Source organism: Pseudocercospora fijiensis (assembly GCF_000340215.1).
Source record: "Pseudocercospora fijiensis CIRAD86 unplaced genomic scaffold MYCFIscaffold_21, whole genome shotgun sequence".
Classification (NCBI taxonomy): Eukaryota; Fungi; Ascomycota; class Dothideomycetes; order Mycosphaerellales; family Mycosphaerellaceae; genus Pseudocercospora; species Pseudocercospora fijiensis.
The window spans coordinates 179,978-203,590 of NW_006921552.1; the positions used below are offsets into that span (position 1 = coordinate 179,978).

At 50.3% G+C, this 23,613-nt stretch overlaps 6 protein-coding genes across 6 annotated transcripts; 3 read left to right on the top strand and 3 right to left on the bottom strand.

The window, feature by feature from the left end:
- Positions 1-853: 853 nt before the first annotated feature.
- On the top strand, positions 854-3,135 carry MYCFIDRAFT_180704 (uncharacterized protein; the record flags this gene model as incomplete). The annotated part of the gene is made up of 20 exons (XM_007934455.1): positions 854-885; positions 924-1,008; positions 1,039-1,172; positions 1,207-1,256; positions 1,291-1,434; positions 1,457-1,510; positions 1,563-1,662; positions 1,692-1,868; positions 1,915-1,952; positions 1,994-2,038; positions 2,098-2,199; positions 2,234-2,289; positions 2,331-2,424; positions 2,451-2,471; positions 2,509-2,572; positions 2,604-2,704; positions 2,738-2,813; positions 2,852-2,879; positions 2,903-3,061; positions 3,097-3,135. 20 exons carry the CDS (start codon positions 854-856, stop codon positions 3,133-3,135), a joined length of 1,599 nt encoding a protein of 532 aa, XP_007932646.1.
- MYCFIDRAFT_200987 (uncharacterized protein) lies at positions 3,092-4,328 on the bottom strand (the record flags this gene model as incomplete). The annotated part of the gene is made up of 3 exons (XM_007934456.1): positions 3,092-3,131; positions 3,195-4,110; positions 4,202-4,328. 3 exons carry the CDS (start codon positions 4,326-4,328, stop codon positions 3,092-3,094), a joined length of 1,083 nt encoding a protein of 360 aa, XP_007932647.1.
- Positions 4,329-5,938: 1,610 nt separating this feature from the next.
- On the top strand, positions 5,939-8,250 carry MYCFIDRAFT_84766 (uncharacterized protein; the record flags this gene model as incomplete). The annotated part of the gene is made up of 6 exons (XM_007934457.1): positions 5,939-5,986; positions 6,040-6,537; positions 6,668-6,733; positions 6,979-7,569; positions 7,987-8,080; positions 8,150-8,250. The coding sequence occupies 6 exons, from the start codon at positions 5,939-5,941 to the stop codon at positions 8,248-8,250; spliced, it is 1,398 nt and encodes a 465-aa protein (XP_007932648.1).
- Positions 8,251-10,487: 2,237 nt separating this feature from the next.
- Positions 10,488-16,305, bottom strand: MYCFIDRAFT_217163 (uncharacterized protein; the record flags this gene model as incomplete). Its single annotated transcript, XM_007934458.1, has 4 exons — positions 15,310-16,305; positions 14,766-14,913; positions 14,262-14,330; positions 10,488-13,656 (listed from the first exon to the last, which is right to left on the bottom strand). The coding sequence occupies exons 1-4, from the start codon at positions 15,371-15,373 to the stop codon at positions 10,488-10,490; spliced, it is 3,450 nt and encodes a 1,149-aa protein (XP_007932649.1). The 5' UTR covers positions 15,374-16,305.
- MYCFIDRAFT_212770 (uncharacterized protein) lies at positions 15,110-16,305 on the top strand. Its single transcript, XM_007934459.1, has one exon. The coding sequence runs from the start codon at positions 15,944-15,946 to the stop codon at positions 16,175-16,177; it is 234 nt and encodes a 77-aa protein (XP_007932650.1). The 5' UTR covers positions 15,110-15,943; the 3' UTR covers positions 16,178-16,305.
- Positions 16,306-17,789: 1,484 nt separating this feature from the next.
- Positions 17,790-18,630, bottom strand: MYCFIDRAFT_212771 (uncharacterized protein). The gene is made up of 2 exons (XM_007934460.1): positions 18,077-18,630; positions 17,790-18,008 (listed from the first exon to the last, which is right to left on the bottom strand). The coding sequence occupies exons 1-2, from the start codon at positions 18,090-18,092 to the stop codon at positions 17,812-17,814; spliced, it is 213 nt and encodes a 70-aa protein (XP_007932651.1). The 5' UTR covers positions 18,093-18,630; the 3' UTR covers positions 17,790-17,811.
- Positions 18,631-23,613: the final 4,983 nt, after the last annotated feature.

Genomic DNA, 23,613 nt, shown 5'->3' on the forward strand with positions numbered 1-23,613 from the left:
TAGTCGAAGGGAGTAGGGTAAAGTCGTCCTCGTTGTCTGTCTATATTCCGACCCTCTATAGAAGGTATATTGCGGCTTGTTAAAGTATAGAAGGAGCGTCTAAAGGAAGACATATCGTCGTTATTTAACCGATAGTTAAGGTTAGTAGTATATAGCATTAATATAGGAAAATGCCTAAAGGCGAGGCAGAATTGCAGTACTGCTTTATAAAAGAAATTAGTAAGGCGGTCCGAGGTCTAACCTATACCTAGATATCGTAATGTACTACGCTATTATAGATCTACTTAGGATGCTCCGTAAGTAGTCCGCCTAGTTAGCCGCCCGCTAAGATTATATTAAGAGCCTATAGGAGTTCGCGCTCGAACACTAGCTCTAGATATTAGATACCGCGTGTACTTGCGTACTACTTACTCCTTTCGACTTTAGGGATAGGCTACGAGGCGATTTTATATTCGGAAGAGGAGCTGCTAAGTAGTATAAAGCCGGCAAAGATGTTAAACTCGTTTAGTATATCGACGATATACGAGAGAATAATGATATAGGTAGAGATTGGCATAGGCACTCGGCATTGCGAATAGCTAAACGCAAGTTAAAACAACTATAGAGTTTGCCTAGGTCCGGCGTATCTCGCTAGATTCTTTAACTTCGTATCTCGATAACCGTCTCGTTGTCTATATATTATTCGTAGCTGTACAGCTCTGCCGTCCTTAGCCCGGTGCTAATACAGCTTATTTATACTAACTCCGGGTGTCTTCGTATACTTAACTGCGGGAAGCTTTTATACCTAGCTAGGTATACGCCGACTAAGGGAAGCTTTTACGCCTAACTAGGTGTACGCCGTACATTTGAGTAGATGTATATCGTACATCTAAGTGGATGCACATCGTACATCGGAGTCGGTATACACCGTGCATCGGAGTGAGTGTACATCGTGTATCGGAGAAGGAGGCGGAGAAGATAGATAAGAAAAAGACGGAAGCGCGGAGGGTGGTTTTTGCAGCACGGTCTGTGTTTTGCAGCACGGCCTGCTTTTTGCAGCACCGTCTATTCTTCGCAGCACTCGGCGCATTATTCATGAATGTCATACAAGAAGTTACACGGGCTCGCATATCGGGAGTCCTCCAGCGGCTAAAATTCAAGGCACAATTCAAAAGTGTACATCGTACATTCAAGTGGGTGTACATCGGTCTGAACATGCACATCCAGTCAGGCGCACGCCATACACCTGAATACGTGTATCTTGTACACCTGGCTGCGTGTACCCGCATCTGAACAGGTGCACATTTGAAGTTGAGATGAGAAGTCATTGGTGCTGTCTTGACTCAAGGATGAAATCTGCGGCGCCAGAAATACTGCTTGTCCTGGTCTCAACGGGCCACAGCGTCATCTGTTACGATGGATCCAGATTCCATTCCAGCGCGGATCATGGCTGCAGTGGAGATTTTGTTCTTTACAGCTGATGGACTTTTTGGGAGCATCCACGTACTTGTCTCCTTCTGCCATCTTGGAGGTAATTGAGGTACTCACATAATCACTGCATTCAAAATGGGTGATGGATGCAGAGCCTGGTAATGATGTGGCCCAGAACTTGGATGGCTTCTGCTGCACTTCGGAGGCTGGAGACGATCAGCGAAATGTTGCAGCCCGTTGGTATTCCATCGAGTAGGGCTTACTTTGTGACATTCGTAGAGCTTTTTGACCAAACCAGGCTTCTTTGGTAATCCGTCAAGCGAAGGCCATTTTCGTCAAGAAGATGAGCTTTCCCATCGCCAACATCCAAATGAAATCGCCTCCGAAAAGTCCGAGATCACAGTGAAAGCCCTTCCGGTCGCTAAGTTCCCGCCGAACAAGACCCAAACATCGAAATCGTGCAAGACGCGGTCGCTACGAGCGAGAGGTTGACATCCGGAAGAGGACAGAAGAGTCCTTGTCGGATTCTCTAGCGCGCTGTAGTCAAATGAACGCTATTCTATCCACTTTTGAAACCCGCCAGATTATCTTTACCCGACACTTGACCTCGGTCTCAAATACATGCCTAGTCGGAGAACGATCGGCGAGAAGATGACCTATCTATAACTATATGCTGACACCGACAAGCTGCTCTCAAGGATACTATCTGGCCTTGTTCTAACCAGTTGCATACGCAACAAGGGCATTTCCCGCAAGTTTCTGCACAAGGACTTCATCTTTGTCCGACGCGTGATTCCGGACATCGTCGAGGCGATCAGATGAGCGACTCAAGGGTGGGTAGACAAGGTAGCAACTTCTTCAAACACTGTCTTGGCTGACGTGACAGCCACATTACCTAGTCTCGGTGTTTACCTGTCGAGTTAATGATGCCGAAGAATCCCGAAATCGTAGTATCAACCTCTGCCTCCAGCAAGGAAGAAAATGACATCTGTGGGGAGCTTAGGACGTCAGAAAGTGAAAGAGGATCTTGTTGGGAGGAGCGCTGAAGTATGGTCGCTGCCGTTGCATTCGGAACAGAGCGCACTGGTGACTTGGCAGGGAGAAATGGCTGTACTTGCCAGGGAGATTATCCGCAGGAGAGCATATGCATAGATGGGAGTTCGTGCGAGAAGCCGTCTTCGGCCGGTTATGAGTTGGGATCAAGCAATGCTTCGAAGACTTCTCAAATGGGATGAGGAGAGGTTGAAGAGATGTGACATGAAGCAGTCTGGCATGTGCTGGGAGAGAATGTCTTGTCTTTTCGACGAGAAAGCATGAATGGCATAAGTGTGCGCAATCGCTGTTGATGCCTTGATGGTCACGCTATGGCACCGTCTGGCTTGGGAATGTAAGGGCAAAATGATGTGCCGCTCAGCAATGGGCTATCGATGAAGGGCATAAGGGTGTGTGGGTATGAGATTGATGCTGAAGTGAAAGGAATGTCTCCGCCGAGCTGACCAAGTGGGTTGATTTACTCCATATCGTTCTACCGATGACAGCGTTTGCAAAACTGACGCCCGCCCGCCTCCAGGCTGTTGTACCGAGTGTGCGGTATGTCTGCGCCTGCGCCCTGTGCCTGTGTATGATTGTGGTGATGTATGCTTTCCTGCCCGTGTCTCGATTTTGACCATGAACCAACGCCTCAAGATGCCGCTGCCATGGCCTCAGGATGATCAATCAACCTGAAGTGGATGAGGGAGTCAGCGCAGGACCAAGAGATGGGGTTGCGAGGCGCATCTGCTTACCATCCGATGTAGTCGTGTTGAGGGAAGAAATCGCGAACTCCATTGTTGAAGTTGATAGCGTCTTGAAGGTCATCAGGCAATACAGCACTTCCTGGAGTTCTCATGCTTCGATGCTGCTCGAGCTTGACTTTGACGTACTCCAACCACTTCTCGTATGCAATGTGGTTCTGACTGGCGTTGACCCTGTCCTTCTCGTAAAGGTATTCCGGAGGTCCATAGATCGGACCCGGAGGCTGAGAGTGCTGCTGGTTGGACATTCCAGTGTTCGGTGGACCATATTGGTGGAAAGCGGGGTTGAGTGGGTTGGGCATTCCAGAAATGGCTTGAGCACTGGTGTATGGGGGATATGGAGCGGCGTGAAACATTGGTGGCATGCCGGGATGGGAAGGGTAGGGTGTGTGGTATGCTTTCGTCGCTGGAGTCGGCGAGGCGATCTGACCTGAAGCAACCATGTGGCTCATCACATCACGGACGGTCTGCTCCATGCCTGGTCTCGGCTCGGGTTGGCCACCGAAGAGCTGCATGGAACGATTGTTACGAGCGTGTGCTTGCATAATGGGACAGTCTGAGGAGCGCTGCAAGGCCAAGATGAAGTTGTACGAGAATGCCGGGTCTTGAACTGCGTCGAGCAATGCTGATGAGATGCAGACGCGGTACACAGGCGGCTTGATACCAACACACTCTTCGAACAGAAGCCCGACGAGGTTGTGCTGGGAAATGTTGCTGGAGATCCACGATGCGAGACATTTGACGAATCTCTTGGTGGCACGGAGGCCTTGTCTGGGCAGCTGGACAGTGTAGATGAGGTCGAGAAGATCGTGCACGGTGGGAGGCCGCTTGGAGCTGTAGCCCTTGCTGACAGCGTGCTTGAAGATGATGGTCTTGGTGTGAAGGTCGAGGTTGATTTTCTTGCCACCTATGGCGGGAGATCAGCATGTTGCAAGCGCACAAGAGGAGCTCCGCGGAGGTCGTTGCTTGATAGATGGATCGCTGAGGCTCTCACTCACGCCAAGATTTGGCCTCTGAAGAAGTCAATCCTCCCCAGTGAATGATGAAATCTTCAGGATCCGAGTCCTCGTCATCGCTGGGCAGGTACGGATCGTCTGGATCGGAGTTGGAGCGATGCTTGGGCATGGTGGAAGCTGAGGAGGAACGAAAGGAGCAGAGGAGGAGGCAGATGGTTCTCGAGAGCTGTTCTGTCAATGCATGCAGACGAAGGAATAGGAAGAGTAAAGGGAGAGAAGGAGCAACAACTTGGACCGGCACGTGTGCTGTCTCCTTTCAGACGCTCCGCTACGGAGATAGCTGATGGTCGGCCAAGAAGCGCGCCGGCGGAATGCCTGGGCGGGACAGGGTCTGATCGGAGACAGCGCGTTTGACTGTGTGATTGATGGATGCGTGTACGTGATGCTGCATAATGCCAATGTCCGTCGCGGCGAAGTCAGCTCGGAGCGGTGGCAGCGGAGCGGAGATGGGCCAGGACAGCGACGGGTAGGTGCAGGCACCCGTCATCGACAGACCGGAGTTCGTGGCGGCAGCGGAGATTGTGGTACATTGGAGATGAGCTGGCGTTTGACGTCGGAAATGATGGATTGTGATGGTGTTGAAGTTGAAGTCTGTCTCGGGAAAGGAAAGTGGAAAGCAGCGTGTCAGCTGGGCTCGGGTTCGGAAAGGCGGAACGAATGCGAACAGCCCGTTCCTTTCTTCATAGTCTTCAGTATGCCCCAACGCTGCTTCACCGTACACCGCACACCTCCCGCACACCGCACACCGCACACCGCACACCGCACACCGCACACCGCACACCGCACACCTCCCGTACACCGCACACCGCACACCGCACACCTCCCGACCACGCACGCACGCACGCACCACGACACTGACACTGCGGACAGCGCACATGGCATGGTGCATGAAGATCTGATGAATTCACGAGCCGGCGCGGATTGGCTCTACGACTTTCCTTGTTGCACCATGCACACAATCCACCACGCAACGCTCATACGCCGCCTGCATACTCAAACGACGCCCAATTGATGCCGCCATGAGGCAGCCGTCCGTCCATCCCCGCGTCTGATAGTGCGCCAAGGTGCTGCTTCCCGAACTGCTACACCACACCAGATGACTGCTGCCTCCGCCTTCCTCGTGTCCAATCTCGGCATCAACGTGCGCCCTGGAGCCTCGTCCAGCACGAGCCATGCCTCTCTTTCCCTGCACCTGTCGCGCCGCGAGGCTGCGACATACCACCTCACCTTAGCACGTCCATTGCCGACCTCATCCATGGCAAGTTTCACGGACCCACGCTTCTTTGCTGCGCTGGAACGGTGCAGCTTATCCACCTCATCTCATCGCATCCCGCATACATCTTTGTCCTGAGTCACGGCAATGCAAGCGTGACGATGAAGATCAACGTTGAGCCGCGAGCTTGGCGCGCCCGGAAGAGATCCAAGCATGGTCACCCATTTCTTCACTCTGCTACTCTCAGGCACACGTCAAGTTGAGCCGCGACCTCGGCGCCCGAACGAGATGCAAGCACTCTCATCCATTTCTTGACCTTTCCATTCTCAGGCACACGTGAGATTGAGCCGCGAGCTTGGCGTGCCCGAACGAGACCCAAGCACTCTCACTCATTTCTTAACTCTTCCATTCCTACGCACACGTCCCATCATTCGTGGTCGAGACTTCGTCGTAGAGACTCACGCTCCTCTTACATTCACCATCTGCAGCCTACACTGACTTCAGAGATGGGCCCCCAAAATGCTGCCGAGTTCTTCTACACCTCCGACGAGAAGGTAAACTGCTCTTCTGCTGCTCTCTCGAACGGGACTGACGAATTCATTGCCAGTGGTACGGCGCCAGGTCGCCAGACAATGACATCCACGACTTGAGATCATTTGCTACGAACGCTGGCAAAGGAAACGTCTTCATGTTTCTGTGGCAGCAAATCCGAGTCATCAACTGGTGCGAACGCAAAGCCCGCAAACCAAAGAATGAAATCGACTACGTCGAATTGCTTGTGATCAAGAACGGATGCCAGGATCCTGACCTGCTTGACCACGCCTGGCCTTGGCCCAAACACCACCGAAATGACAAGGATGTCGAAAAGATGAGTTCCATTCTGGCTCGATGGGCGCAGAACACAGCTGGTGCGCTTGTGTCCGAGTTGGCGGCAGGAACGTACGAACCGCAGAGCTTGAAGTATCGTGATCCAGACCAGATTTGGACACCATCATGGTCCGATGCCAGCGGAGAGGATCACGTCAACGTCAGTACATCGAGACAGAACGCTTCTGCGGCACCTTCAGATCCTCAGGCCGCCCAGCCAACAAACGAGCGCTCTGGAGTAAGTTGTGGTATCAAGCATGAGCGAACTGTACTAACATCTGTACTTCGCAAGCTGTCGAACGTAGCCTCACCTGCTCCACAATTTGAACCTCCACCGGTACCGCTATACCACACTCGACCAAGTACAGCTTCCACCCAACTTCCGCCTTCTCCAACACTTCAGCAACCTCAACCACCTCCTGTACTGCCACATCGTATGCGGCCTTCGGCATCGAATTCAATCTCCACTCAACATCCCCATGCTCCAGCAGCTCGGCCAAAAGCAGAAACCACCGCTTTGCCGTTTCCAAGCGCCGCTACTCGGCCTCAGTACTATTCCACACCACCGATCCCGGTTGCATCTTCGAGCCAGTATCCATCGGCTTCCAGAGGTCGTACGACACCAGAGCTTGGCGCCATGTCGAAATACGGTGCTCACACATCCTACCACATGCAGCAGCAACACCACACACCTAGGGCGGAGCCAGATTACCCGCATTGGGGCTTGGAGGAGGGCCCGCAGTTGCGTCAGGGAGCAGTCGAGCTGCAAGGAAATAAGGAGAAGAGACCGGAAATGAAGGAGCGAGAAGTATGGTTCCGAAAGAAGGAGGAAACCACGAACTTGGAAGCCACACCATATCAGCAGAAGTGGGAGAGCACTGATGAAGAGCAGCGACCAAGTCCGCTTGGACGATCTCAAGTTTCGTTTCAGCACAACAATATGAACTTGGAAGCCAGACCATATCAGCAGCAGTGGGAGAGCACCGGTGAAGAAGAGCAGCGCCCAAGTCCGCTTCGACGATCTCGAGTTTCGTTTCAGCACAGCGACATGAACATGCCCCAACCGGGAGACTTTCCGCGCCCAATGCATGGACAGCCGTCACAGCCCAGGACATCTGCCTCGACATACTCATCTTATCCTGTCGAAGATCAAGGACGAGCTCATGCTCCGTCTCAGCAGCATGAGATCCCTCAGCCTGGCACGTTTCAGCACTCATACCGCCAAGCCCCAACCGCAGATCAACGAGCACATGCTCAGCTCCAGACACAGGTATGATGCTCCCACACCTCGTCATCTCTGTTCGTGTTCATCCTCGTACGTTGTTTGCTGACTTTGGCTCATTCTAAAGTTCACGTTCGACGACGTAGCCGACCAGTTCCTGGACCTGGACCTCAACAAGCCGTGATGGGATGCGCGGGCAGGATGAGTTGGGTGATGATTCTGTTTCCTCACACCTGTACGTTTTGGAAAAGATTTGTGGGTTTTGGTGGGACATGAGCAGGTGGTTGGATGCTCAAGCATTCAGGTCATGGCTGAACGGGTATCGGAAACCTTGTATGGTACATCAAAATGAAAGTGAACAACACTGCTCTTCGGCATCTTACATTTTCGTCATTGATCTTGAACAGCTCATGACTGTCTGCTGGACATGTGTTCTCTTTCCTTACACCTGGACCTTTTGAAAAGATTTGTGGGCTTTGGTGGGACATGAGCAGGTGGTTGGATGCCCAAGCATTCAGGTCATGGCTGAACGGGTATCGGAAACCTTGCCAAATGTATGGTACATCAAATTGCAAGTGAACAACACGGCTCTTCAGCATCTTTCATCTTCGTCATTGATCTTGAACAGCTCATACCTCTCCTGGACATGAGACTGATTGTCTACGGCATGGCATCTCGCAAGCCACATCGCGGAATAGGAAGCCCAATCCACGTCATGATGAGGCGTAAACCAGATCTCTGCCTCAACCTCAGGTATGATGATCCGTGGCAAGACCGGAGCCAGAAGCAATGATATCCTCTTCCAAGGTCTTCATTAAAGCCGAAGGCTTCTCGCAAACCAGCACGCGGAGCAGGAAGCCCAATCCACATCATGATTATGTAGAGACTGCTGCCTCATCCTCTGGTGTAATCCGTGGCAAAACCCGAGCCAGAAGCATCAACATCCCTTCCTAAATTCTCCACTGAAGCCGAAGACTTCGATGTGATCGTGGAGGCTGTTGAGAGGCGCCAGAGCCGATGAACCGCTCACACGCTGGCTACTCACCCAGCAGGGAAAGCCATGCTGTTTGGATCAACATCCCGCCGGCGGGACTGACTGAGCAAACATCGAAGTTTCCATCATTTATGACTTCTTCAACTCAGCAATTGTGGTCGGAGGTGAGCTCTCTGGTTATCTTCATCCTACGCATACGTGGAAGGGATCTCAGGCGAATGGCAAAGTACGGAGAGGGCGGTCTAGGTTGATTGGTAAGAATTGGGTTCAATTAATGGGACAGCTGTGGCTGGGAATTCGGTGTAGCAGTGGGTTCACGGGATCTATAAGAGCCCACTATCTTCCATTCCCGAGTGGGAGCGTTACCGAGACTCGTATAACTTTTTTCGATATCGAGCTATCTATCCTCTAAATGTTGGGTGCTGATGGCCCTTGAAGAACCCGAAGCTAGGGAGATGAAGCAAACTTACATTCTCTGTCTGGAACACATGGCTCTTGGTATGGAATGGCACCGCGCTGTACGTCCTGATGACCCGACTGATTCATAAGCCCCGGCCGAGACCATTTTCGTTCCGCTCCCTCTTGATACAGTTCCAGCATTTTTGACAGCACCAAACGACTTGAAAAAAAACCAGCGAGAGGCCTGTGTGAAGGTTTCAAGCGAGTCGAGATCTTATCGTGACTGGCTATGGCGCCTGGCACAGAGGGTACTGTCTTTGGTCACGGCTTCTGCGGGCTCGTTGTTGAACTTCGTGTAGAAAAGCTTCAAAGGTTGCCAACATGGGCATTATCAGCTGATCACGGTCGACAGCATAGCCTCAGAAGGACGTCCGATCCATCGAAGAACTGCAGCCTTCTTGCTCAGGTCGGCTGGCACGTCAAAAGATCTCCGTGGCTGAAGCAATGGACATGTGCATGCGGGCCCGGCCATCGAAGAATTCCCAATAGAGCAAGCATAACGAGATGAGCAACTCGAAGTGCTCGACGATTGTAGCGGAGTTGCACATTGGGGACATGGACAGATGTTTGGCCTTGAATCGTAGAACTTGGCAATGCCGATGCCGATTGATGAAGCTCGGCCGCTGGCGAGATGTCAATATCTTTATCAGTTCGCCAGGCGACGTTTGCTCTTCATCGAATGGCAAGTGTCTGTGGCAGTGGCAGATAACATCACCGTTCCGCGCAGCGATCTTGGCTTCCGCTGTCCACGGAGATCCCGAGAATAACTTCGCTGGTGCTGGTGCGGTTCTTGGCGGAAAATCAGGCAACAACGGAGAGTCTGAAAAGTCCAGGACTGGAGCGCGCTCCGACGGGGAACGATGTAAAGTTGCTTGACGAAACTGGCCAAGAGCTGAAGGGTCAGCAGTATCGAGGACGGAACAGGTGTGCTGTGCTGTGCTCATTCTCTCGGCCTCGCTCATCTCTACAGCAACATGTTCGCCGTAAATCATGACGCCGACGTGGAGAGCCGCAGCCTGAGTGTCTCCTCTTTCGGCTGGTCCGCTCGCTGGTTGGATTTTCGACATGGCCCAAGTTTGGTGGCGTTGGCGAAGGAGGGGTCTATGATGATGATGATGATGATGATGATGATGATGATGATGATGATGATAATGATGATGATGATGATGATGATAATGATGATGATGATGATGGCAAGTGAAGAGTTTGACGTGTGCGAGGCGAGCTTCTGGGAGGAGGGTGAGATCACGAAGCTTGGTGTAAAGAAAATCGAGGCCGTTATCATTTGCTAAGATACCTGAAGTCCGAAATCTTGCGTCCCTTCTCTTTTTTGTCACCCGACGATGATCTTTTCCACGTTTTTTGCTCCCATCTCAAGACGTCCACCTCCTCGGAAGCTACCGAAAGTGTGTTGTGGAAAAGACGTGCTTGATGTCAGTGAGTCATTGAAAGGCAGGCAAGATGGTGTGACAAGGAATTCCTGCTTACAGACGTGGATGGTGGGTGTGGGCTCCTACAAAGCCTCTTCTAGTCCAGTGCCGAAGTTCGTAGGCATCTGCGCTGGCTGTTGATGAGCGGCAACAAGGACTGGAGTCCGCGGCATTGGAGCACGGGCTGAGCTGTGCGCAGCGTCTTCGTTGATGAATGGATTGTGCAGACGCTGATTGTGCTGAGATGAAGGCATAGCTGGAATTGACTGCGGCTGTGACTGTGTGACTGGTTGTGTGGAATCTGGTGAACGGAATTCGAGGCCATGGATCATGTTCGGACCATCACCGGCGTAAGGGATAGGTGTGCATTGTCCGAGAGCATGAAGTAGGCGTGGAGCGAAGTCCCAAGGAGGAGGATTCCCAGCTGACGGAACCTGAACAGACGCTGGTGGAGCTGTCTGTGCTTGCGCGCGCATCGGAGGCATGTCGGATTGCTGAGAGATCTCTTCCTTGGCACCCACCTGGGCTGACGACAGTTCACTCAAAGTTTGTGGAGAAATCGATTGAGCAGGCTCGATCAGAGATGCACTCTCCAAACCTGCAGCGTGAGCTGTCGTAGCTGGCATAGACTGGACCTGGAGGTGATTGGGGGGAATCGGCATGTGATTTTCAGCGTGAGCTGTCGTAGCTGGCATGGGCTTTGGGTTCTGGAGCTGGAGGTGATCCGGCGTAATGACCATGTGATTGTGAGCGGCCTGCGGTGGCATGAATCCGGTATGAGCAGAATGCATGCCAAAGCTCAGCGGACGCATACCAGACAATGCCGCATCGCTTGATGCCTCAGTTGACATGGTGTGAACTTGACGAGAGTGTGCCGTGGCTGGGACAGAGTGTTTTACTGCCTGTTCTGGGTTCGACATCGGATGAGTAGACTGTGGGCCGTGGTGAAGCGGGAGCAAGTCCTGGGAAGTCGGAGTGCCGGCGGTCTGCGCAGGAGGTGGATGAGTCTGGGACGAATCTGGTCGGACAACTTGCTCTCGGTTGGGCGCTGGGTAAGCAGATTGTGATCCATAGTGCATCTGCTGCACGTCGTGGGAAGTCGAAGTGCCGGCGGTCTGCGCAGGAGGTGGATGAGCCTGGGACGAATCTGGTCGCACAACTTGCTCTCGGTTGGGCGCTGGGTGAGCGAATTGTGATCCATAGTGCATCTGCTGCACGTCGTGGGAAGTCGAAGTGCCGGCGGTCTGCGCAGGAGGTGGATTACTCTGGGACGATTTTGGTCGGGCAACTTGCACTTGGCTGGGCGCTAGGTGAGTGAATTGTGATCCACAGTGCAGCTTCTGAAAGCCTTGAAGAGTGGCAGCGCTTGCGACCTGGGCAGGCGGTGTGTGTGTCTGCGGTGGCGGATTTGGTCGAGCCTGTTCCTGGCTGGGAACTGGGTGAGAATACTGCAGGTCACGGCCAAATTGGTGAGGGTCGCGAGAAGTATGGGTATGACTTGATTGTGTGGACGATGGATGAAGCTGGCGATAATTTGGCGGATGTGGTTCCGAGGCTCCGGGAGCCTGCTCTTGCTTGATCATCGGCTGAGCAGGCTGCGAGCCGTAATCTGGCCGATGAAAGGCATGAAGAGCTGCATCAATGCTTGCCAAATAAGGCTGTTGAGGATGGGCAGCAGGAGCAGATGGAACCATTCCATCCAGCCGCGAGGGAGAACGCAGAATGCCCTCTCTTCTCAGGCGCAGAATGTCTTCGACTTGATCAGGCGGGATGTGACGAGAAAGATTCTCCCGCAGGCGCTGCTCTTCCAAGGGGGATGCCGCCAAGGTCTGCTCTTCTTGCTTGACCGCCGACGCTACTGGGCCCAGGTTCCATCCGGCCAGGGTGGCCGTCAACGACTCCTCCGGGTCGTCGAGCAGGGATGAGCGTGGCGGCTTGACAGCGGTCGTTGGGTGGTTTGAGTGAGAAACACTGGGCTTCTCCAGGGCTCCACCATGCGACGTGGAAGTATCTGGCGAGGCGGGATCGCCGTAATTGTATCCATACTTTGGCGGAGAGGCGACCATGTGGTGAGCATGAGCAGTTCGTGTGTGCGGAGTAGAGGAGGAGGCGGCTTGGTGGTATGGAGTTGCAGAATGGCCAGCGGAAGGTGATGGCGAGTAGAAAGCGCCGTAGGCTTCTTCATGCTTTCGTGAAGGTGTAACTGGCTGGTATTGATGTTGAGTCGAGTAAGACATGGCCTGACCGTGTGGAGCGCCACCAGAAGAGGCTTGTGATGGTGGCGAGAAGGAAGCGCTATGACCTCGTCCATACTGTTGTGTAGAGCTGAATGGTCGATATGGATGTTGATTTCCAGTTGAAGGCACCACCGAAGATGCTGGCGTAGAGAAAGCACTGTAGACTCCTCCATACTCTGGTGAAGAAGACACGGCTTGATATGATCTGCTGGAAGACTGCGGAGTGACAGGTGCACCATACGGACCGAGCTGACCTGGCGATGCTGGCGATGCTGGCGATGCCGGAAATGACCAGTGAGGTGAGGCATACGGGGGACTGTGGTAAGAGGCAGGGTATGCCGCGATATACGATGCAGGATTGACTGAGGTAGCGGCAGGCTTCTTTGTCTTTGGAGCTTTGGAAACACACTGGCTCAGCTGGGCGACGACGTGCTTGGTCACAGAGTTTGCCGATAAGTTTGACATGTTCTTGATCCTCTTGAAAGACCGCCCACATTCGTTGTGTTGCCGCAGCACAAGTCCACCCTGGATGGATCTGGAAAAGGAGAAGTCAGGCTCGCGGACGGCCTTGATCAGAGCTTCAGAGACCAAGATCTCATACTGAAGCTTGTTGCCCAGTTTGCCGACACAGTTTTCTGTGATCAATCCTGTAGTCTTGGTCTGATCGATGTTGCTAGTGATCCACGAGACAATCTTGGTGACGCAGGCTTTGGCAACGCGCAGTCCCAAATGCATGGGAACATTCAGGTCGGAGCAGAGCTGGAGCAGTTGCGAAGGCGTAGGAACATTCTTGCTGGAGTAGCCGTGCTGAATGGCGCTCTTGAACATGACGGTCTTCTGCTGGTCGGTCCATGATGCGTTTGCCCTGCCAATAGATGTGCCGCGAAGTTGGCCAATGGTCAGACCGGCGAAGACGGCGACGAAGTCTTCTGGATCACTGTCGGTAGAGCTGTCGGACTCAACGTTAGAGTCCTCCGTGTCGGAATCGTAAGTCTTGGACTGCGAGCGTGAGTTTCTTGCGAGCGTGAGTATACATTGTCGAAACACCAACCGAGCGAAGCTTGCGTGCCGACATAATGGGCGGCGCCGATGTGTCTGCAATACGTGTGAGTGTTCCGATGCGAAGAGGAGGTGAGAGAAGAACAAGCAGTTGTGAAATGGGAATTCAAAGAAGATGTACCCAGAGCATCATTTACTGGTCCAAGTATCTGTGGACAGAGAATGATGGCGGGGTGCAAGGATGATGAGGGTGCCAGAAGACGTTTGCAGGTGGTGAGAGAGGTCTTGGCGGACGGCTTGCTTTGGACATGGCCTTGCAAAATGCAATGGCGGACAGGAGTGCATAGGTCGATGTAGAGAAAGAGCGATTTGCCAGTCAGCAAGCAGAGACTCAAAAAACAAGCCGAATGCCTTGGTCCGATCCAGGTAGATGAAGGTGTGGTATTCTCTCGTGCAGGGAGCGCAGCGCTGGGCTGCAGCAATGGGCGCCGGCGTTCTGGCGCTGAAGAGCGAACTCCACAGCTGCTGCTGGAGGACATGTAGTCCTCTTCATCGCGTCATCAAAACAACTGCGGCCACTGCCCAGCCGTCTCCGAGAAGTTCGCGTTCTTCGTAACGTACTGGAGAAGCTGGTAGGCTGGTCGCTCGGCTTCGGCGAAGCTACCGACAACTTCTCTGTGAAAGCTATGACTGAACGAGCGATCAGTTGTCATATGCCCACCAATACCATTGAATCAGGCCACGAGTCACCATTCCCTGCCAGCAGAAGCGGTCGACAACAGTACTTATCGCCATCTTGGTATCGCGCGCCTCAAGCCCTCCAACTCTTCAAACACAGGCAATGGCGGCATGCCACGAGTTGATGCTGTCTGCATGTATTCCATTCACCTCTGCAACATCTTGCTCGTAATCTTGGCGATGTCTCTCCCTCTTTCAGCGCGTCTTGTCGAGTTCAGGGTGCTGGCGCTGGGCTGGCGCTGGCGCTGGCGCTGGATTTACGCTCGCGGAGTGCGGGTGCCATGAAGCGCAGCGCATGGCCGAAGCTTTCGCCATCATGCACACGGTCTCAGTACGGCGCGCACGGAGGACAAGGCGTTCGACTCCCTCATGGAGACAGATACAGACTATGCCACAGGTGCCGTGCCGCGGGTGAAGCTCAACTTTGGCGATGTGCTTGCGAGAAGTGGTGGGAAGACACTAGGCCAAATGCCATTGTCGTCGGCGGTGGATTGTTGGAGACATGCCAGAGGCTTCGCTGGCTGTCTTTGGTTTGCTGTAGATGTCGGTCGTAAGGTGTGGTAGGTGTGGTGGGTGTGAGTGGGAAACGTTGTCGTTGCTGACAACTTCGAAGTCGAGTCGTGCCAAGGGAAATGTGGACAAGGATGCGAGAACAGCCGCAGTGCCCGCTGCCCGCTGGTCGTCCTCCACCAATCTCAACCTCACTGAATCACCAACCTTTTGAAGCCTCAAATCTAGTGGTGTGGACACTATTGAGCTCTCGTTTTGTAGCGCCGAACGAGGGCTATCCAGCAGTTGATGGTAGAGACTCGGCGAAGGCCAGGCCGCCATTTGCCTGGCAAGTGAGTGCCTGAGTGCCGTTTTGTCAGACGCGACTCTCTGCTTCTTCCCACCGCACATCCACACTTGAGTATTCTACTGACCTGCATACCTGCCTGGCCTGGCCTGGCCTGGCCTACGCGCTGCAATTTCATTCGCAATCCGAGCCACGCCATGCCGCGCTACATCGAACGAGCCGCCGTCTTTTTCGATCAACATGTCTTCCCCGACTCCTCCGAGCAGCTTCCTCGACCTTCTCCGATAGCGATGACACCAACGAATGACCTTCACGCCGCTCCATTAAACATTGCAGCACTTTGCCAACAATCCCAGCTCCCGGGACTTTCGCAAAACTGCTAGATCGCGAAGCAGTACGATGCAGGAAGCAGCAGCATGTGGCATATGCGTACAGAAAGCGAAGCACTGCAAGAGTCAGCCTATTCCGATGTAGCACGCACAATGTCGAGAGGACCACGGTAGAGCTCGCGAGGCTAAGCAGATTCCGAATTTGAAGACTAGAGCTGTCTCCTGCATCCCATCCAATCCTCCAGCGATACCTGATCTGTCAGGGCATCTCTTTTTGGACGTGAGCTTGACATGTATCCCAAGATCGATGCCATGCGCCATGACATGATGCTGCGGAATTTCAATTTGAGCACTACTGGGACCTTTGAGCCCACCAATTTTGCTTGTTGCCATGCAGCAGTCCGCCTATCGTTCTGGCCTCAACAGCGTATAGGACCGCAATGCCGCCGGAGGACTTTCGGCAATGTACAGACATCATTTTGAGGGCTTTGTTGTCACGCTCTTCGCCCATGATGTTACGGGTATTGGAACGACAAGAGCCATCCGAGGCGGCAAAGGATGGGGGAGAGATCCCAACAGACAGGTTGGCATCGAGAGATGAGCCATGCGAGGCGGCAAGGGATATGCGGATCGAGATCGGATTCCCCAACAGATGGGTTGGCATGCGAATTTGACCTCGAAGGATGCTGAGCGCGGCGAGCGTTGGTCATGAGTTCAAGACGCGGCGAACTACTAGCTTTGCATACTGATTGTGGCCATGCTCGTGAAAATTGGAGAAGTCCGTAGTCCGAATGACTTCCTTCAGACTCCTCTCCATGTCTACCGCAAAAAGAGTGTCAGCCTTCTACTCACGACTTCCATTATGCATGACCGAGGTAAGACTTACGATACTGTAACCTTGAATCCTGGACAAGATCACGATATGCTGCTTCGCTCTTCGATATCGTTCTGGAAAGTCCAAGATTGCAGAAGAAAACTTGCCGTATCAGCCTGCCATTGAACCTACCGGCACCCATGCAGCTCTGATCACTCTTGGCCCGCGGTCTTTGAGTTTCATAGTTAGCATGCGCTTACCGTAGCCGCTGAGAAGCGAACGATCGACAGCCGTCACTTGACCTGGCAGGACCTTTCACGCCATACATATTCCGTCGGGAAGTGCAGCGACACCTCATCAATGCTGTGGCTAAGTACCACTCCGAGCTCGTCAAGCACACCAGACCGCGATGAGACAGCAAGGTAGCCACGATTAGCCCGTCTGCGCTCCATAGTCGCCTATACAACTTGTCGCTTCGTGGAAAGATCTCTGCCAAAATAAACATTGGATGAATAGTCATCTAGAAAGTACGAGGATGATAATGTTCGTAGTCTAGTCAGAGGGAGATGTGAATGCTGGTCCTCGTCGGTAGTTGACGCTACGAGGAGAAAGTGCATGCAATAGTCTCCGATACATAATGCATACCCTTGCAGATTGAACGCCAGACACAGCAAGCACCTTCGATTCTTGTTGCTCTTACAACCCTGGACTTGATATGGTAGGCGGATTACTTGTGTGGTGCATAGGAGTCAGACCGGCGGAGTTGCATGCTTCGCGAGGATGGAAATGATAGAAGGCGGATTACTTCCGTAGTGCATAGGAATCAGACCAGTGTAGTTGCTCTGGCGACCCAAGAGTTGAAATGGAAGGCGGGTTTCTTCTGTGCGGCAGAGGAATCAGACCAGTGTAGTTGCCTGCTTCGGGGGGATTGAATTGATGGCTTCTGTGCTGCATAGGAATCAGGCTTGGGTGGTTGCCTACATCGTGCGGATTGAACTGAGACTGCACCTGCCAAGGTCCTTGTTGAGGAGAGGCTTCTAGAGAGGCAGGCACTCCAGAGCGCCTCGGGAGTCACACGGCAGGCGGATTACTTCTATGCTGCATAGGAATCAGGCCCATGGACTTGCCTGCATCGCACAGACTGGGTTGATGCTGCACCTGCCTTGACGAGACGACTTCCGGAGAGGTAGGCACTGTAGATGGAGTGCCTGAGAAGGAGGTTGAGTCGGGATGAGGTGGAACTTGGGGCTGAAATCTTGAGAGGGGCCGATGATGTCTTCATTCGTTCATTTACGATCGCAAACGGACGAGCGAGTGGGTGAGACTGGCATGTGACTCTTCACCCATACAGTGGTGCATCGCGGCAGTCCCTTACTCCTCCCCCGTTTGCGTCAAGAAGGCCGCCACGATGCAGAATCGACAGAATGAGGCACCGACAATGCTTTCTTCAGGCCTTTCTCCGGGAACTGGATGCAAGGGACCAACGTCTTCATATCATCCGTGAGATTGGTCATTGCCCCAACCCACCTTGTCGTCCTGCCATTGCGGCCACATGGCCGCCTGAGTCGGCGAGTACTCGATCTTGACCTCGGGAGTATGGCCTTTCGGAAGGTCTCCGGGGTCTCTGATAAGAAGCTTGATCATGATCAAGATGAAGATGGTGACGACGAGGATGCATACGTCGTACGTCCCTAGTCGCATCGGAGGTCGTCAATGCTGTTTCGACTGCGAAGAGGTGGAGGAAGTGGTTTCTACTCACGGTTGTGACGAGCCATTACTACGTGCCGTGATGTTTGGAAAGCAGAAAGATGCTGCTGTGCCTGGGATGGGAAAGTGTCGATGAGCGATCGTGTCACTCTCCTGCGTGGGAAGGTACTGGGAGGCCTTGTTGTTCTCTTCGCCTGGGGTCGTGAGGGCGATCTGAGAGTCGAGCTGGGGCGTAGCAAGTTGCGAAGGAAGATTTTGCGAAGGAAGATTACCTTGCCTTTTCTCGGGGGATTGAGCGCATTTGCCTGAGTTCTGGATTGGCGATTTGGGACGCAGATATTGAGTTACAGCGCCAAACGAAGGGACATTAGCGATCTTGAACAAAGGTAGGGCGACCGGGGAAATAGCATTGCCACGCTGGTTGTTTCAGACATGTCTTTGCCTGCTCTTGATCCTCAGGTTATGTAGAGCATGGTGGAGAAACAGGACGCCGAGCACTCAGATGTTGGAGCAGTCAGAGACACGATCGTTTTCGGAAGGCAGTGGTAAGGTGTCGGGGAGATGGAGATGTGTCTTGATGAAATGGCAATGCAATGAAACGGTGTGGTGTGGTGGTGTTCGTGCAAGCCATTCGGAGTGCTCTCCTCCTCCGCCTTGGCAAAATTCTCGGAGGAGGTAGAAAAAACGGGTAAATACTCAAATAGGACACATTGGCATGGTAATTACTCGAATAGTAAACCTCTTACTGGGATGGGACACATTGGTATAGTAATTACTCGGATAGTAAGTATTAGCATACTAATTACTCGGATAGGATTTCTATATCTGTAGTATATACTAGTAAATATAGAAAATCCCCTATTGCTACTACTTGGTTGTAGAGTTGTAGTTTTCTTATAAGTCCGGGACAACTATAGTTAAACACTATTTCCCTATTTCTATATTATATATATGTTACATAGAATATAGAAATACGGTAGTAATCTACTATAGTTAGAGTCCTAAACCTCCTTTACCTTTACTCTTAACCTTTTACAAACTCCTAGCTTGTTTCTGCATTTCTGTATTGTATACATATTGCATAGAATGCAGAAATACGGCTATAATTAGAGTCCCTCCTAGACCTTTACTCTTAACCTTTTAAAAACTCCTAGCTTGTTTCTATATTTCTATATTCTATATATATTGTATAGAATACAGAAATGCAGAAATGAACCTTTAGACTTCTTCTTAAAGGCTTCTGCCGTGCCTCCTAGGCTAGCATTACGAGTTCACTATCCTAGCGGATTGCTATCCTAGCGGATTGCGGCAGCTATATTCGTATCGGCATTAAAAGTACAATGCCTAATATCGCTAATATAGCGGATTATATTAACTACGAAAAAATAACTTCTTCTCGCAACGATATTATTTATAGATTAAACCTATAATCAATATATAGTATAAACCTTATATCGCTACTATTGTTAACTACTACGCTAACGTTATACTATAGGAGATATATATATATATAAGAATTGATAGCTAGTATCTAATAGCGAAGCGAGCCTATTACTATACTAATAGGTAAGGAAGAGAGTGCAGTCTCTTCCGTCTCTTCCTTAGCTTCGCTATAAAGGTAAACATACTTCGCCTAGCGTATTTAAATACTACGCAACTAACGGCCCGCTCCCTGTCCCGATTAACCTAAGGTAGTATCGCGCTTCCTTGAACTGATTTATTAGTCTAAAAGTCCTTGTAATATAGCGTCGTAAGAGCTCTATTTCGAGACACTTATATCGAATTAGGAGGTCTAATATTGTCGGACCTAGGTAACCCTACTTCGGCTAAAGTACCGTATTATTGCAACTTACCCCTTACTAGAAACTAGAGATTAGTATATGCCTAGCCTCTAACTATAATCGAGTTTCTGTAGCCTTCTATAATCTTAGTTTCTAGGTAGACCCCGTAGTAGTTCGGGTTGGTTTAGTTTGGTTTGCTAAGCCGAAACTCTAGTTTGGTTTAGGTTGGTTTGCTAAGCAACTATATAAGTAGCTAGTTCGAACTATATAATTTATCGGTTTTTAAGAAGTGTACGAATGTATACGTAGCTTTAAGCAAGCCCTTTGTAAGACTTAGTAGTGTAGCCGGTAGCGTAGCCGGCATTTTTAGTCCTTAGTACTTATAGAATTTTCGAATCCTACTTAGGCTACGTAGTTGTATAAAGGTACTTATATAACCTCAAATCTATAGACAATTAGCTAAGGGCACTAACCAATCAAAAGTATATACATATACATATAAGGCATTATAGTTTAGTTCGGAAACTGCACTCCTTAGGTATAAATTTTATCCTTTCGTTTACGGTTCAATTCCCTAACTGCTTAGTAGAATGTCTTTATCTAGATCTAGGCAGAACTTATCGATTTCCCTAAAAGTCTTCCTCCTTAAGAAGTTTATACACTTTCCTACCGAACTATTCGATAATATTAAGTACTAGGATAGCTCCTCCCTCGGTATCGGCATAGTATATAAAAGAGCTATAAGGCAGCTCTATAGAACGTTCTACTAGTTACTCGCTATACTAAGGCCGAATGCTAGTTCGTTCCTTAGAACTCTTAGTTATTTAGGAGATATAAAGGGTAAGGCAGGTAGTAACTTCGTATTATATAAGGAGGTAGAGGCTGCTATAGAAGAGGCCTTTAACCTATAGAAGATAGTAAAAGATATAGAGGCAGCTATAGGTCTAGGTACCTAGTTGAATTTTTAGTAGGTAGAGTATAAGGATATTTAGAGGGAGTATTAGGTAGAGTTGCGAAGGTAGGTGTATAATATGCTCTAGAAAATAGGGATAGTGCCTGTAACTATAACTATTAGGCTCTTTAACCTTCTTTATTTTTCCCTGTTTTCTTTTTATAAAAATCTAAACTAATACAAATCAACCGGAATGTCTATCTTCTTTTAGTTCTTTAAAAAACCTAGTAGCGTAGCTAGTAGCGTAGCCGGCAGCGTAGCCGGTAGCGTAGCCGGCCTTTTTACTCCTTAGTATTAACGGGATTTTGGGAGACTTCTATTCCGTACGGCTAATAAAGCATACTATACTATATACATATGCTTAGAGAGTATTTAGAGCGCGGTATATAGCGCCGTATAACAGCGGCTCATTTCGTATATAGAAAAGCTTATAGATAACACTACGAACATCCTTTCTACTAGAATATCTATCCTACCTAGCACCGTCTCGAATATAGACATTCTAGCCTTTTAGAATCTAATCGAGTGCTTTAAAATCCTTGTCTATAATCGTTATACGCTTCGCGTAGATAGCTATAAGGTTAACCGCTAAAATAGTATTAGTATAGTCCGAAAAGAGGTAGAAGAGAAATATATATTCGAAGATACGAACTAGGTAGGCTTCTATAGCCTCTTAAAGGGCGCCTATCGCGGAGGCTTAGAAGCGAAGGTCCGTTCTATAATCCTAGGCAATTTCGCGAACAAGTCGTTAGAAAGGAGTTTTACGGATTAGGAGCTAAGAACTCTTCTAATACTACCGAATCTTACGGAGGGCTACGGCTAAAGAAGGATTAGTAAAAAGACAGTAAGAATGCCGGCTACGCTGCCGGCTACGCTACCGGCTACGCTGCCGGCTATAAATAGGACTTACTTCCTAGGCGCTATCGACGCTTCGTACGATTGCTACTAGTAGTAGAAGCGCTAGTTATTGTCTTACGTAGAGCCTTACCCGCCGTTGTCTTACGCGGAGCCTTACTCGCGACGCCCTTTCTAGCACCGGAGCTAGCGGTAGCAGTAGCAGCCCTCTTACGTTAATGTACTATACTCGTTCTACTATTTCCGGTCTTGTTACGACCCGTAGAAGCACTAGGTCCCTTCTTACGAGGCGTCGTAACTTAGTTAAGTAGACTCGCTATTGTAAAAGTCGTCGAATTAAGGAAAAAAGTGCGTTACGAAGGTATACGAAGGCGCGCGCGGAGCGAGGGTATTACGGAGATAGTTCTAGCGAAGCGGGAGGCTAAAAAATAGGCACCTAGAGCAACCGAGGAGCTTGCGACGAGTATTGTAGAAGGTGTCTGTTTTAGCCTTACGCGAGCGCGAAATAACAATCAGACTCGTGCTTAGAAGGAGCATATAGCACCTGCTTATAGGTGCGTATCGCGAGGGTTCAATTAGCAAAAAGGCTCCCTATACAAATCTTAGCGCGCGATCTAATTGGTAGAAATTAAAAAGAAAGGTTACGTGCCGCTCTAACTTTACTGCAACTATAATAGTAGTACTACTACTATCCCTATACGTCTCGTATACGCATACGCATACGCATATATAGAAGGTCGTCGAAAGCACGCCGAAAGTACGCACCAAAAGCACGCACCGAATACACGTACCGAAGAGAAGATTACACTAAGAAGAGATAGTTAAAAAGAAGATCCTACAATGCGCCAATAGTATAATACGCCAATAGTACAATGCGCTAACAGCATAATGCACCAACAGCATAATGCGCTAATAGCACAATGCGCTAATAGCACAATGCGATAAAAAAAACAGCAATGTACTACCCCTACCTGCCTAAACCTATAGCGACCTTCTATAGCAAAACAAACCATTATCTATAGCGACCTTTGATAGTGAAAGCGCAATATAGGAAGAGCAAGGATATGCAATAAAGGACATAGAGCAATAAAGGACTTAGTAAAAAAAAAGAAGAATACTAAAGGGCAAAAAACTGTAGACGGGCAACACCCGGAGTCACTCTTGCGGATACGATATAAACCTCGAGCTTTTGACCCTTTAAGACACGTTACGAATTAACTAAGTGAATATGCCTACTAGACTTCGACCTTATACACTTCCGAAGAAGTGCCGCTACAGAAAACCTGTCCCGGAGAACTGATTTCTTTAGGTTTAGACAATAGGCAGTTACCTCCACTAGTTTATTAGGCTGCTAGCTGCCTTAGAAAAGACTATTGAATGGCCCAAATCCCTTAGGTTCCCTACGTAACTCGATAACTAGGCGTAAAGGATTACTACAACTCTAATACCTAGTTGTAGCTAGGTGTACGCTTCGTTATAGTCGATTGTTATTAGTTAATAGTCGTCTATTCTCGCAAGCTAATATACCCTTATTGCTACTACCTATAGTAATAGCTTAGTTAGAAGGAAAGATAGCAGGCAGGCAGGTAAGGTTTAAGTACTATACTAGTTAAGGGTTCAATTCCGTATCTAGAAGCTATATTATCGATATTAAGTTAGTATCGATATTAACATCGCTACGCACTAAACTAGCACCTCCGAAGCCGATATAGTTAAGTCGATTAAGCGTATTTCTAGCAAAACCACGCTAGCAAAAGTAATCAATACGATAACGACGGCTGCCTTAGGCTCCGAGAACAGCTTCCTTTTAGCTAGGAGACTAACGTTAGCAAGATGCGGATACTAAAGCGGTAGGCATAGGGGGTTTAGGAGGCGTGCCGACTATCCCCTCTACCCTAAGCGATAAGGCTAGCAAAAGAAGGGTACTAAAGTAGAGGGCAAGTTAAGACCGAGCCTTAGCGAGTGTTCAACTTGTCCGGAACGCTAACGTCGGACGAATAA

Coding starts and splice junctions, on each gene's coding strand:
- MYCFIDRAFT_212770 (XM_007934459.1), top strand. CDS start 15,944: ATGCCGCCGGAGGACTTTCGGCAATGTACAGACATCATTTTGAGGGCT.